This window comes from Hyaena hyaena, unplaced genomic scaffold (assembly GCF_003009895.1).
Source record: "Hyaena hyaena isolate Hyena2069 unplaced genomic scaffold, ASM300989v1 scaffold_33, whole genome shotgun sequence".
Lineage (NCBI taxonomy): Eukaryota > Metazoa > Chordata > Mammalia > Carnivora > Hyaenidae > Hyaena > Hyaena hyaena.
Window position 1 is genome coordinate 1,511,752 of NW_024080666.1, and position 15,244 is coordinate 1,526,995.

Below are 15,244 nucleotides of genomic sequence, written 5' to 3' on the forward strand. Positions count from 1 at the left end.
GGTTAGGATCTGCCTTGAATCAGGTTTTTTTCTGGTTGCTGTGATGACTATCTTAGGACACCTTTGGATTAACCATGAAAAAAAACTTTGTTCTGAGCAACCTGGATGTTGGACTTTAAAAAGATGTTGGTTATAACACTAATTAAAATAAGGGGAAATGACTAACATAGCCTCTCTTGGATTCTTTTCAGGCCAAACAGTGGGGCTGGACACAGGGTCGGTGGCCCAAAAAGAGTGCTGAATTTTTACTGCACATGCTTAAAAATGCAGAGAGTAATGCTGAACTTAAGGTACCATCTTATTTATTGAGAGAGAGAGAGTGTGCACATGTGGGGGAGTGGCAGAGGGGACAGAGGATCTGAAAGGGCTCTGTGCTGACAGCCCAGAGCCAGATGTAGGGCGAACTCACACACTGAGATCATGACCTGAGCTGAAGTCAGCATCTTTCTATGCGTACAACTTGGATGGTTATTCATTTATTGTTGCTATTGTCCTGATTTGTTTCTTTGACTATCTTGTTTTCTCAGTAACTGAAATTTCCCATTAATTTTTTTAAATCTCTACCGCCCAAATTTCCAGAAGACCCAAAATTTTGTCTTTGAAGATCTTCAGAAGCATGGGCTTCAAGCCTATTTTCCTCTCCTACCTCAGTGCAAAGCAAAGAAACATTTTCTCCTGTATTTTCCTCAAGGGCTTATAAGCCTTTTGGTACCATTGGCCTAGACCTTTTTGGGTACTATGATTTGTGAACTTCACAGAATACTTGTAAATACAAACAGTAGAATTCGTAGTATTACAAAGGAACAAATAGTTACCAAAATGATTGCATTAGTAATAGTTAATGTGGTTTGTTTACTACACTTGTAATGGAGAGGCATGTTAAAATTTCTGATTTTAAAAAACCGTGAATGTAGTCAACAAAGCTCAGGTTTATTTAGTTTGAGCATTGTCCTTTACATTTGGAATGTATTTGCATTTGGAAATTCAGGCCAGAACTGGAGTTAATGTAGATCTGGCTGTAACCCTTCAAGCTCTTAAACCCGTGCTGACCAAATCCTGTTTTTCATCAAGGCTTAGAAATTGACACTACCCTTAATGATTTTTAGGGAGGCCACTTACAAGCTACATGCAGCATTGAGTTTTGATAGTTGTTTAGATTAAGCAAGGACTCTTAGAATAAAGATGAAAGCAAACAGATGTTTGACAGATCAGCTTTTTTTTTTTTTTTTTTTTAATTTTTTAATGTTTTTTTATTTATTTCTGAGCGAGACTGCGTGAGCAGGGGAGGGTCAGAGAGAGGGAGATACATAATCTGAAGCAGGCTCCAGGCTCTGAGCTAGCTGTCAGCAGAGTCGGATGCAGGGCTTGAACCGATGCACTGGGAGATCATGATCTGAGCGCGAGCCGAATTGAGAAGCTTAACTGACTGAGCCACCCATGCGCCCCTAGATTGGTTATTTAAAGTCAATGTTTGCTTTGCAAAGATGGGGTCTTGATTATCCAATGGTAGGGTTTGTGGTGTTGAGATAAAGCTGTCAATTTGATTTTGTTTTCTTTACTGTTTTCCCAGGGTTTAGATGTAGATTCTCTGGTCATCGAGCACATCCAGGTGAACAAAGCCCCCAAGATGCGGCGTAGAACTTACAGGGCTCATGGTCGGATTAACCCATACATGAGCTCTCCCTGCCACATTGAGATGATCCTCACTGAAAAAGAGCAGATTGTTCCTAAACCAGAAGAGGAAGTTGCACAGAAGAAAAAGGTAAATTACTTAACATTACGTAGTCATCGATCAGTTTTATGTATGATACTGGCTTGTATATCTGAATATTGGCACTATATATATTTGCTTGCTGATGGCCCCACCTGCACTTCCATAGCAACTTTAAATGCAATTTGTGCAAAAAAGGGCCCTTCTTCCTCCCCCACTTACCCAAGCTAATCTTGTTTTCAGTAAATGATCACATTTCAGTTAAGATCCTGCCTCCAGTCTTCAGCACAGACACCCCTGCTGACTCTTGTTTCCTCCTGCCTCTCTCCCCCCATGCCATTTCTCTCTGCCAGAGGACTCCCTCCCTTTATCCTGCTCCTTTTAAGATGTTGTGCAAATTTCTCCAGGAAACTTGTAATAGACTTTCTTTTTTTTTTTCTTTCCCCAGATATCCCAGAAGAAACTGAAGAAACAAAAACTTATGGCCCGGGAGTAAATTCTGCATAAAGTACATGCAAATAAAAGTAAAAACAGAATGCTTATTGTCTTTTTATTTTTGTTTTATTTATTTTTGAGAGAGAGACAGCGTGAGCAGGGGAGGGTCAGAGAGAGAGAGGGAGTTACAGAACCCAAAGACAGGCTCCAGGCTCTGAGCTGGCTGTCAGCGCAGAGCCAGATACGGGGCTCAAACCCATGAACTATGAGATCATGACTTGAGCCGAAGTTGGATGCTTAATCAACTGAGCCACCCAGGCTCCCCTTGTCTTTATTATTAAACATATTTCAAGTATCTTCATAAAAGGATCAAATGGGTTTTCTTCTGATTGAATTAGAAGCATTCTGTCAGCCCTGTGACACTTAACTTTGTTTTGGAAACATGCTGTTTCAAATTTCTTGGTGCTACTTTGCATAAAATGGACTTTGACTACGGGGGTATTCCTGAATTTTTTTCCAACCGCTTTTAATGAGACATGATTCACCTAGTTACGATTACGTTGATGATTTTTACTCAGTTACACATCTGTCACCAGGCAAATTTTTGGACATTTTCATTACCCCAAGAGGAACCTTACCCAATTCAGCCTTGAGCAACAATGTGGAGATCTGTAGATTTGCCTCTTCTGGACGTTTCATACAAAAAGTGGGCTTGTTCTCGTTACTGGGGCCTATACCAAGAGTGAAGTTCCTAGATAAACTTGAGCCGTCGTGCTCTGTGCAGTCGTTCCCAGCAGTCTGAGGGCCTTGAAATAAGCACTTAAAACTGAACATCCTGCTAATTCCCTGCCCGTGAATTTCCGACCCTCTTAACTGGCACAGTGAATAGCCTAGCCGCAATGGGCGTTAGGTGACAGCCTGGCCCTCACACCCTAGTGGAGTGACCTTCCCTATGGTGGTGAGCCACTGGCACCGGCCGTCTTTCCCGAATCAAGGTTTTGGGTTTGGTTAGGGTTAGTATCCGGAGCGGCAACCCCCGACCCCTGTCCGCGGGCTTCGCGCTTTCAGTGCCGGCGCGTCCGCCTGGGCGTCACGGCTACGTCTGTGCGTGCTCAGCCTGACGCAGGCGCGCCTTTGTCGGCCCCTTTTGCCGAGCACATTGGCTCGGCAGCAGCACGTCCCTCCCTCCGGAAGTGCGGACATTTCCACTCGGACCCGGTGGACGCGGGTGAGCGGAGCCCTGGGGGCCCGGGTATTCGGCGGCGGGCTCGGGCGGGCTCGGGCGGCGACCCCGGTGCCCGCTGGCCGCTTCGCAGGCTCCCTCCCGGGCGGTGCCGAGGACGCCCGGCCCGCCCGCGGTGGCCCGCGCTGGACACCCCGCGGCCCGCCTGCGCTCTCCCGGATCTCCCGCTCCCCCTCCGGACGCGCGCCCCTGCCGCCCGTGCTCCCCTCGCCGTTACCTCCTCCGTGCGCGGCCGCCCCCTCCGGGCCTGCGGCGCGCCCCTCCCTTTCTTCTCGTCCGTTTATCCTCTTCCTTGGCCTGCGGTGTCGGCTTCACTTCGCTCTCTGATCATCTTCATCGTTCGCTCTTATACTCTCCTGTCCTTTCAGTGTCGTCTTTGACTCAACCTGTCCCGTAAAATGATGTGCCCGCCTGGGTTACTGGAAGGGCGGTGGCGTTCCGCCACGGTACCTGCCGGATTTCTAACAGCCTTTTCCTCTGTAGTCCACTGTCTTGGACCAGAGAGAATTCCTCTCCTCCGACAGTTTAAACGCATTCTGCTCACTTTGTTGTAATATCCGCGTACCCGCTTGGCGAGAGAGGAAAATGATAATCATTTTATCAATTTGTCATAGCCATCTTCTAGACCTTCCTAAGGCACAGTTTCTGCATGTATGAAGTTCCTCAGAGTCATGAGGATTAAGAGAGAAAATACAGTAATTTCATTATGAAGAGAGCGAAAAAGTTTTATAAAAGCCATGCTTATGACATAAGTGATTGGTAGTACTTGTTCTTGAGAGTTTGTTTAAAACAATAGTTAGGAGTAGGTAAAAATGAATGGAGTGCTGGTCATTAAAAACCTACACTGTCAGTTGTTTCCAAGGGTTTAAGTTGGTTTTGAAGGCTTGGTAGGAGGGGAGTAACTCGATCATTGTATTTTTGTTAGGGGAAAAGGCAAGTGAATTGAGATAGGAAACCAGAATTGGGAATTCTAATCTTAACCAACTCTAGTTATTATTTACCTCTGTATGAACTTTAGACCGGTTGCAGCTTTTGGATCTTTTTTTTTTCTTGGGGGGGGGGGTGTTCTGTTTTGGGGGTTTTGTGGTAACAACACTTAGAACGAACTTAACCCGTGCACACACTCTTCTGGCCTTTGCATTTGTTTTTTGTTTTTTAACAAATATATACATTTATTTCTGAGAGAGAGAGAGAGACAGCATGAGCAGGGGAGGGTCAGAGAGAGAGGGAGACACAGAATCTGAAACAGGCTCCAGGCTCTGAGCTGGCTGTCAGCACAGAGCCTGACATGGGCCTTGAACCTACGAACCCTGAGATCATGACCTGAGCCAAAGTTGGAGGCTTAACCGACTGTGCCACCCAGGCACCCCTGTGTTTGTTTTTAACATATGTATCTATTCCACCTGGTCCCTGTGAGCTAGGCTGTTGTCTTCATTTTCCACTGGAGGGAATCAAGATCAGACTCCTTGCATACTTTGCCCGAGGACACCAATTGGAAAGTGGTAAAAAGCAGGTGGACCAGCCTGCCAGTCGGCTTTGATTACTGGACCGTGGTGTAAGAGTGCAAGACCTAAACCACATCACCTCCAAAGTCTCTTCAGATCAAATTCAGAATGTCTGTGGCCAAAAATAATGATTTCCTTGGAAAACGCTGAAAAAGACTCACTGCTCGGTTTGGGCTTTTTCATCAGAAAATGTTCTTTAAAATTTTGGAACAAAATAGTTTGGTAAATTCTTATAATGTTACTTAAATTTCACCAGGGGACTGTCTTAAAGAATCCAGCTATGAATCCTTTGTAACATAGTAGATTGTTCCTTGATGTACATTTATATGTTTACTTGTTTATAGGTCTTGTAATTCATTTCAAAGCTACATTCAGATTGGGTTGTCTATACCGCTGCTTACTTGTATCGTGAATAATTCTTAAATCACCTTAGTGTAGTCATTGTGCTGATTCATTTAACATCAAGTACTATTTGACTGACAATATTTTGAAGTAAGTTTTTTTTAGGTTTATTTATTTTGAGAGAGTGAAAGCGAGTACGGGTGGGGGAGGGACAGAGAGGGAGAGAGAGAATCCCATGCAGGCTCTGAGCTCTCCGTGCAGAGGCAGCAAACCCTGAAATCATGACCTGAACTGAAATCGGGGGATGTTTAACCAACTGAGCCACCCAGGCACCCCCAAAATAGGAAATTTTAACATCCTGAATTAATTAGCTTTTTGCAATGTTCTGAAGCTTTCTTAGTTTTTCAGGCCTATTTAAGGGATTAAAAACTTGTGAATTTAAAAGATCTTTGGTTCAGTAGTATACTGTGGAAGTAGCATTGGTTCTTATTCAAGATATTGCTGATTTTGAGAAATTCCAAAATGATTTCTAATCATCAAGGAAATTAGAGGTGTTAATTTTTTGAAAGGGACAATTGACTTATAACAATAATAATACCACATAGTTTTTTGTTTTTTTAATTTCTCAGTACACCTTAATGCCATTAAAAAGAAACAGGCAGGGGCACCTGGGTGACTCCGTCAGTTAAGTGTCTGACTTCAGCTCAGGTCATTATCTTTACGTTTGTGAGTTCAAGCCCCGCTTCGGGCTCTATGCTGACAGCTCCGGGCCTGGAAACTGCTTCAGTTTCTTTGTCTCCCTCTCTCTCTGCCCCTCCCCTGTTCATGCTCTCTCTCTCTCTCTCTCACTCTCTCTCAAAAATAAATAAACATTAAAAGAAGAAGAAGAAGAGGGCAAATGTATCAAAGGAGAGTTGTTGCCTGGGAAAGTCTGGCTGGTTTGCAGCCCAGTAGTCTTCCAAAGTGATGCCTTAGTGAATTCCATGTTAGAAGATTTGCCCTTAGCCTTGGAGTTTTAGCTAGTCAATATTCTCAGCTTCTGAAGATGATTAGGCCCTGAGAGTTAATGCCCACCAAACTGGAATAGAAGTCATAATTAATGTTCCATGTCTTTGAATCTTTTCTTTGTCTATAAACAGAAATGGCAAGGGTATCCAAATCTCCCTGGAATTTTTTGAGGATTACATGAGTTAATAAGTGCAAAGGGCTTAACTGCCTCATATCCAGCAAATAATGGGTGTCTTTCCTTTATCCTCAAATTTATGGTTGGGAAGCAGTGATTGGAGAGGTCTGGAGGCAGGAGCCTCACTATTAATTTTATGTCTACACCCCTTACTCCTTTACAGAAAGTATAGCATTTTATTGAATAGACCTGTGCTTTTAGCTAATTAATGATCTAAGTTTTTCCTTTAATGTAGAAATGGTCCTTTCCAGTATCTTAATCTAGGTAGGTTCCTTGAGTCATTCATCTCTGCTAACCTAATTTGTGTTTTCACGTGCGCCAGCGGTTCAGGACCCCAGCCTGGAAGGATGGTGTGCATCCCTTGCATCGTCATTCCGGTTCTGCTCTGGATCTACAAAAAGTTCCTGGAGCCATACATATATCCTCTGCTCTCCCCCTTTGTTAGTCGCATGTGGCCTGGAAAAGCTCTTCAAGAATCCCACGATAAAAACAAGGGCCAAGTAGACTGCAAGGTACGAACATTAAAATACCTTGAATAAGGGCAGGTGAGGGGGGTGCTAAGTCAAGGTAAAATACTTGGCTTTGAAAAGGCAAGTTCTTGGAACCAGAGGCTTCCTTAATGTGCCTTTTTTTTTTAATGTTTATTTTTGAGAGAGAGAGAGTGTGAGTAGAGGAGGAGCAGAGAGAGAGGGAGACATAGAATCTGAAGCAGGCTTCAGGCTCCAAGCTGTCAGCACAGAGCCCAACACGGGGCTCGAGATCATGACCTGAGTCGAGTCGGACACTTAACCGACTGAGCCACCCAGGAGCCCCATCCTTAATGGGTCTTAATTTCTTTTTTTAAAATAAGGGGTTTGGGTTGTGCTTTTTAAGTAACTGACTTTTGGTTTGAACTAAGGTTTTAAACTGGACTTCTAATCAGTGCATTTGTGCCTTGTTTTTAAGCCATGATAGTAACCAATATTTCTTAGCAGGTAATAATAGTAAATAGCTAATGGATGGGAAGAGATGATATTAAAATATGCCAGTTTCATTGATTAAAAACTTTGGTAAGAGATTTAGTTGGAAGGATCATAGAAATTTAAACACACACACACACACACACACACACACACACACACACGGGGCACCTGGTTGGCTCAGTTGAGTGTCTGACTTTGGCTCAAGTCATGATCTCACAGTTTGTGAGTTCAAGCCCTGAGTCGGACTCTGCACTGACAGCTCAAAGCCTGCTTCAGATTCTCCGTTTCTCCCTCTCTGCTCTCCCGGCCCCTCCCACCCCAATAAACAATTAAAAAAAAAGTTATTTTTTAAAATGAGTATTTGGACAACTCTGTTTTTAGCATTGGTGCTTCTTAAGCTCGACTTCAACTATGTTCTGCAATAATTCAGCTACCCAGCACATTTCTAGAACCAGAGGTTTTTCATTCTGAAGTTTATCTGTTTTTAAAGAGAAGACCTCTTATAACGAGTGTCTTTATGTTGTAATAATATCTAAAACGTTTTTTTTATTTTAGGGCGCAGACATAAATGGATTACCAACTAAAGGACCAGTGGAAATCTCGGATAATAAGAAAGACTAAAGTGATTGTTCCAGAGGATCTCATTGTTTTAAAAATGGACCTGATCATATGAAGCACCTTGCTTGTAATTGTCTCTGACCTTTTTCTCTGAGACCAGGATTCCGGGTAGATAACTTAGATACTTAACCTGATGCTAATCAGGAAATACATGCTGTCTGTATTTAAGATGTGTTTAGTTATATTTAATGATTTCATTCCTGAGTTCCTTTTTCATTAAGTAGCTTTAATTTCTACTATTACAGTTATGAATAAATAAAAGTGTTTTGCCAGTAGACTTTGCTACTAAATCAGTCCTCAGAAATCCTTGGGCCTCTAGCTTTTGTTCAGGCTCTTTGAATTTGAGCAGAGTGCAATGTTACTGTGAAACGGTGCAGTGAGACTGTGCAGGGAAAGGAAAGGGTTTGGAGGGGTGATGAGGGCTTGAAAGATCATAATTACTGTCTAATACAATGGAGAAGCTTACTCAGGAGAGTAGTCACTGCTTATGGCTCTGAGGAGAATAGAAAAGACAGGGAAATTGGGGAAGCGCCTTTGGAAAAGGAATACCTTTTACAGAAATATCTAACGTACACTAATTCTAATCCTTGTTGCATTCCTTCTATTCTTATGAAGTATATTAAATATTCTGTTCAGCGTGTGGTGGTTTGTTTCTTTTAAAGTTTCGATATTTAGCGGGTTGGCCGGGTAGCTCAGCTGGTTAAAGCACGGTACTGATAAAAGTTGAAGTATTTAAAAGGGACATTTTGTACCACATCAGAAAGCAGAATTATGGGGTGACAGCATCTGTATAGTTATGAAACAACAATCTTTTTTCTTTTTTTAAAGAGTAGATTGTACCCGCTACTGTTGCATTACAGGACACTCCAAAATGGAGTGGTTTTTAACGGGGTACTGGGCAGTCCTTCGCTTGTCTGGGTCTCCACGTCGTCTTTCATCCCTGGGCTTTTTCGCATCAGCGTAGGGATGTATCAATAGTCAAAGGTGATGGGCTCTATCTTTATAGCGTATGTGTGTATTCCCTGTGAGTTCAGAAGGAGAAGCTAGAAGGGACTCCTCTCGAAGTCCTTAGTCCTCACCGAGGCTCCATTAAGCTGTGGGTCCAGTCAAGTCACCGATTCACCCTGGACTTCATTTGATACAAATCAGTAGCTTTCAGTTTTTCTGTTCCAACCCGGCTGAAGGATAAGATAAGTCCCCTTTGACAACTATGTTCAGTTGATCTGGTTTTTTGCACAGGACCACTCCGATTAGGTTTTTTTAAGGTATAAAAACTATTATAAAAATGGATGTAGCGGTGCTTGGCTGGCTCAGTCGGTGGAGCGTGCATCTCTTGATCTTAGGGTTGTGGATTCAAGCCCCACGTTGGGTGTGGAGATTATTTAAAATCTTAAAAAAATAAAAAAATGTAGGAAAAATTCAAGAGCAAGTTAAGTGAAAAGTAAATTTTCTTTCTCTACCTTTATTCCAGTTCAACAGGTGTTTTTTGTGTAGCTTCCTAGCAACTTCCTTAATTTTTTTTTTACTGTTTTACTTTTGAGAGAGTGCACATGCAAGTGGCGGGGTTGGAGTGGGGGGGCAGAGAGAGGGAGATGGAGGATCCCAAGCAGGCCAAGAGCCCGATGCTGGGCTCAGCTCAAACTCCTGAACCGGAGATCAGGACCTGAGCCAAATTCGGATGCTCAAATGACAGAGCCAGCCAGACACCCCCTTAATTTGTTTTTATTAAATATATCACTTTTTAAACATCATAATCTTGCAAGGTGGATAATGTCCGTATTCCCTTAGTCCTCCAAGGCATTACTCATTTAGCTGTTGTTGGTCTTCTGTATATCTCCATATCGATAAATAATACATACATACTGCTATTTTTGGAGTTATTAACTCTTCCTGACTTCTGCCATGGCTAAGATCTAGCTAACTTACACTGTAAGTCCCACCACTTCTCCCACACATCCTCCTAATTCGTTTTTTAAATTTGGGTTGTCATTAGCATTTATATCATTGTGAGTGCGCCAGGTGTCTAACATTTGCCCCTCCAAGTCTGCTGCCTTTGTCCTACTCTGCTGCCCAGGAAACCATATGGACTACTGCAACAGACTCTCCCGGCATCTAAGATTCTGTTGGGTTTAGCCAGTGGAGATCTACAGCAGGGGGAAGGGAAAGGGGAAAGGAGGGAGGTCCGGGTATTTATTCCCTTGGCTGTCTCCCTTCAGGGCCTCTTCAGGTCAGTTACATTCCTCAGCAAAAAGTCCCCGCACCTCACATCAACCAACTGCACATTTTCAGTTTGCCATTAACTGCTCCCTCACCTTGTCCTTTTGGGCCTGATAGGGGTGATAGCATCTCTTAACTACTGCCTGTGGCTTACTGTGTTATTTGAAGAGTGCCTTCTGCTTTCTGGGACACTAATACGATGAGCATACAGGAACTCTCCACTGGGTACCGTATGTGCTGCAGTAGTCCCACCCCTCACTTCAGTGTTTGCACTCACATCGTCACAAGGGTAAGCACAGTACAATAAGGTATCTTGAGGGGTGGGGCGCCTGGGTGGCTTAGTTAAGCCTCTGACTTTCGCTCAGGTCATGATCTCGCGGTTCGTGGGTTCAAGCCCCGCGTCGGGCTCTGTGCTGACAGCCAGCTCAGAGCCTGGAGCCTGTTTCAGAGTCTGTGACTCNCCCCGCGTCGGGCTCTGTGCTGACAGCCAGCTCAGAGCCTGGAGCCTGTTTCAGAGTCTGTGACTCCCCCTCTCTCTGACCCTCCGCTACTCACGCTGTCTCTCTCTCTCCTAGAAATAAAAAAACATTAAAAAAAAAAAAGATATCTTGAGGGGTGCTTGGGGACTCAGTTAAGCATCTGATTCTTGGTTTCTGATCAGGTCATGATCTCTGTTGCTGAGTTCAAGCCCCGCTGGCAGCTCAGAGCCTGGAGCCTGCTTTGGATTCTGTGTCTCCCTCTCTCTGCCCCTCCCCAGCTCACGCTCTGACTCTTTATCTCTCTCTCTCTGGCAAAAGTTAACATTAAAAAAATTTAAATAAGATATTTTGAGAAATCACATTCACAACTTGCCACAGTAAAATTGTTCTGTTTCATTATTAATCTCTTATTCTAATTTATAAATTAAACATAGGTACGCACGTGTAGGAAAAAATAGTATCTATAGGGTTCAGAGCTATCCACTGTTGCAGGCACCCACTGTGGGTCTCGGGGCATATCACCCATAGATGAGAGGGAACGACTAGTATGGTTGTGTTTCCTTTCACCACAAGCATTGCTCTCCCAGAGTTACTACTTTTTCCTCGCTATGCACTTCCTTTCCTGACGACTTATTGCCGAGGCCTGGTACACAGGGGCGGCGCTCAGGACTTACATTCGCTCCTGGATTAGGATCTTTCCAATCTCACGTGGAAAGATCCTACGTGGCATCCCACGTCTTCCTCTTTCTTACTTTACTCTCTCATTTTTTTCTGTAGCCACCAAACTTCTAGTTCATTCAATACTCTTAGAGGCTGAGTATGGGAAGTTTTGTAAAGTTCTCCCCAGTCATCCCAGTTCATGGAAACCCACCTTCCTAAGAATTGCTGGCCTTCAAGGCCTTAGCGCCTTCTAACAGTATCACATTCCCAGTCTTGTGTCTTACGTACCAGTAAAATGTTCTTAAAAAGGCTGAGCAGACTGATACACAGTTGACAACTTTATTTGGCCAACCATGATATTTTAAAAAGCTATCATGTATTACCATTATTTCGTAAAAGACCTTTTGGTCCTAAAAGGATGAAAAACATGAGAATAAAGGAAAATAATAGCCCATTAGTTTGAATAAGTTTATGAAAAATATTTTTACAGGAACTTCACACTATTCTTTTTATAGTTGGTTGGTGAAAACTTAGCACCTCCCTTTGGACTGGATTTGTTAGCCACTGTTCTATACCACACAAGTGTTCTCTTGTCCCCAAATATCAGTCACATCTATCATGTTTCAGGGTTGCCTTTCTAGTAGAAGCTTCTATCTGTTAAAAACATGTACCTGGTACTGTGCAAGAGTATTTCACAAACTGACCTTATCTGATCCTTATAAAACTGCAATGTAAAGAAACAGGAACGTAGAGTTTATGTTATATGGAGAGTTTAGGATTTTGAAACTATACTTGGGTCTTAAACTATTGATCCCTTATAGAGCAATCACAGCTGCTGATTCCTTGTAAGGCTTCAGTGGGAATAATTGAGCCGAAATGGCCGGGGGGAGGGGGAGGGGGAGGGGGGGAGGGAGGTGCACCAATTAGTTTTTGTGTTCTCACGTTTTAACTTTGCTCCCCTTGCACCAACACAACTGTACCTAGTTTTCAGTAGTTTATTTTGCCTTAGATCACTTTCACAGCACTTTCTGTTTCTCTGGGAGACCGGATTATCGTTCCCAGAAAATAATTCAAGGCTCACCCGAACAACTCCAGTTTTGTCATATTTTCTTCATTACTAAGCAGCCTTCCTAGGAAACAGGTGAGTCAGCACTTCTGCAAAATGACACCCCCCTGGCATGTTGGTCCACTGGACAAGGCTGGCAGGTTTAAAAAAAGTCACCATCAAAAAAATCTAGGATGGCTCTTCCTGTAAGGGGCCTCAGACGATCTCCAAAAATTGTTCGCTATTCACTTGACCCAGAAAAGCCTACGAAATCATGCAAATAAAGAGCTTCAAATCTTCTTGTTTGCTTTTAAGAACCACATGTGTGGGGCACCTGGGTGGCTTAGTCGGTTGAGCGTCCAACTTTCGCTTAGGTCATGATCTCGCGGTTCGTGGGTTCAAGCCCCACGTCGGGCTCTGTGCTGACTGCCAGCTCAGAGCCTGGAGCCTGTTTCGGTCTGTGACTCCCTCTCTCTCTGACCCTCCCCTGCTCGCGCTGTCTCTCTCTCTCTCCTAGAAATAAATAAAACATTTAAAAAAAAAAAAGAACCACACGTGAAACTGCCCATGTGTATCCGCAAAGCCAGCAAGTAGCTGAAAGATGCCACCTTGGCAGAAGCAATGTGTCACTACCATGGTGGAGTTGGTAGGTGTGCCCATGCCAAAAATGGGGCTGGACACAGAGTCAGTGGCCCAAAAACTGTGCTGAATCTCTACGGCACACACTTAAAAATGCAAAGGGTAATGCTTAGCTTAAGGGTTGAGATATAGATTCTCTGGTCATTGAGCACATCCAGGTGAACAAAGCCCTCAAAATGTGGCTTACGAGGCTCATGGTTGGATTAATCCATACATGAACTCTCTCTGCCACATTGGGATGATCCTGGCTGAAAAAGAGTAGATTGCTCCTAAACCAGAAGAGGAGGTTGCACAGAAGAAGAAGATACTCCAGAAGAAACAGAAGAAACAAAAACTTACAGCCCAGGAATCAATTCTACATTAAGATAAATGCAAGTAAAAGTAAAAAAAAAAAAAAAGTCTAGGATGGGGGTGGTTAGAAGGGGTTTTTATACTACTTGTATTTAAAAATATATTTTACAGGGGCTCCTGGGTGGCTCAGTCAGTTTAACATCCGACTGGGGCACAGGTCATGATCTCACAGTTCGTGGGTTCAAACCCCGTGTCGAGCTCTGTGCTGACATTTCAGAGCCTGGAGCCTGCTTGGAATTCTGTGTCTCACTCTCTCGATCTGCCCACTGACACTCTCTCTCTGACTCTCTCTCTCAAAAATAAACATTAATAAATTATAATAAATCAGTGATTTAGAGAGTAAAATCTTTGAGTTCTCTGAGCCACTCTAGCAAATTAATCGAACGCAAGGTGGGGTGGGGGTGTTGGGAACTATGGCTTTCAATTGGTTAGAAGCACAGGTAAGTAACAACTTGGGCTTGGAATTGGCATCTGAAGGAGGGGGGGAGGGAGTCTTGTGGGACTGAGCCCTTAACCTGTGGGATCTGATGCTCTCCCCAGAAAGATGACGTCAGAGCGGAGTTGAATTATAGGACGCCCAGCTGGTGTCAGAGAACTGCCCGGTGGTGTGTGGAAACTTTCCATCCCTATACTGGAAGTTGGTACTAGAATCCTTTTAGCTCTATGTAAATACCGTAACCTCTGGGAAGCCTTTCCTTTTTTGTTTCAGAGGGTCTCTTGTCCTTGTGCCCTGCAGGGTCCTTACAGTGGTTCTTTGGGTGACCTTGCCCACAGATAGCTGGTCATCTGCTGAGTCGTACACAGGATGGTGAGCTCCTCAATCACCTCCCATAGTACCGTGGGGGATAATTTTCTAAATGTTTTGGGACTAAAGAGAAAGCAATTAAGCACAATTAAAAATCATCAAATGCTAAAACAGCAGATTACTTGGATATCGCATCCTGTTATTTTATCTTATCTTATCATCTTATCTTATCTTATCTTTAGAAAGTGTGAGAGGGGGATAGGGGCAGAGGAAGGGAGAGAATCTCAAGCAGGTTCCACACACAGCATAGAGCCAGACTCGGGGCTCAGCGCCATGGCCCTGGGATCATGACCTGAGCTGAAATCAAGAGTCAGTTGCTCAACTGACTGAGCCCCCCAGGCACCCCTCCCCCTGATATTTTAGTAGCACGTGAAAAAGTAGTTTATTTTTATTGTTTTATTTAAAATTTTTTAATATTTATTTTTTTTTGAGAAAGAGGGAAGACCGACCATGAGCGGGGGAGGGGCAGAGAGAGAGGGAGACACAGAATCCAAAGCAGGCTCCAGGCTCTGAACCCAGCCTTGGGCTTAAACCCACAAGCTATGAGATCATGATCTGAGCCTAAGTCAGATGCTTAACCAACTGAGCCACCCAGGAGCCCTGAAAAGGTGGTTTAAATGACCTTATCAAACAACTAAGCCCCTACTCCACTCTGACACGTGGTGACTCAGTGGACGGTTTGGAGATTTTGGTCCCTGCTCTCCTGTTGCTCTTTCTTCTAGATATCCTGGTCCCCATTTTCCACACAATGGCAGGATAGTGCAGACTAGGTCCTAAATCCCTTAGGCTCATGGCTTCTGGGAGATTCGCTTTGCCTAATGAGACCAGCAGGCTCATTACTGTATAATTATATCTTTCTATAAAGCATGATCTAGGGTGTGTTAAAACAACACTTACCTAGTTTGGTTCATTGACACCAATAAAGTCTGACCATGTCCTCTGAAATCAATTACATTTCTTCAAATCTTCTTTGGATTAGTTGTTTGTACCCAGCGTTATGGATTGAATTATGGCACGCACCCTATCATGCAATTTTTATGTTGAAGCCC

General features: G+C 43.6%; 2 protein-coding genes, 1 non-coding gene and 1 pseudogene across 4 annotated transcripts in view; all 4 read left to right on the plus strand.

Annotated features, from left to right (window-relative positions):
• LOC120229691 (60S ribosomal protein L17) overlaps positions 1–2,247 on the plus strand; it is a 7,831-nt gene extending 5,584 nt beyond the window's left edge. For both annotated transcript variants that reach the window (XM_039228844.1, XM_039228842.1), the window contains exons 6-7: positions 1,571–1,762; positions 2,160–2,247. In XM_039228844.1, the coding sequence (XP_039084775.1) occupies positions 1,571–1,762; positions 2,160–2,207 (240 nt within the window). In that variant the 3' untranslated portion in view covers positions 2,208–2,247. The remainder of the gene's footprint in view (positions 1–1,570; positions 1,763–2,159) is intronic.
• Positions 36–101, plus strand: LOC120229725. The gene has a single exon (XR_005527825.1). It is a non-coding gene; the product is annotated as a small nucleolar RNA SNORD58 (small nucleolar RNA).
• A 1,032-nt stretch (positions 2,248–3,279) lies between the features above and the next one.
• On the plus strand, positions 3,280–8,639 carry CUNH18orf32 (chromosome unknown C18orf32 homolog). The gene is made up of 3 exons (XM_039228845.1): positions 3,280–3,374; positions 6,742–6,931; positions 7,937–8,639. The coding sequence occupies exons 2-3, from the start codon at positions 6,767–6,769 to the stop codon at positions 8,000–8,002; spliced, it is 231 nt and encodes a 76-aa protein (XP_039084776.1). The 5' UTR covers positions 3,280–3,374; positions 6,742–6,766; the 3' UTR covers positions 8,003–8,639.
• A 3,955-nt stretch (positions 8,640–12,594) lies between these two features.
• On the plus strand, positions 12,595–13,403 carry LOC120229687 (annotated as a pseudogene).
• Positions 13,404–15,244: the final 1,841 nt, after the last annotated feature.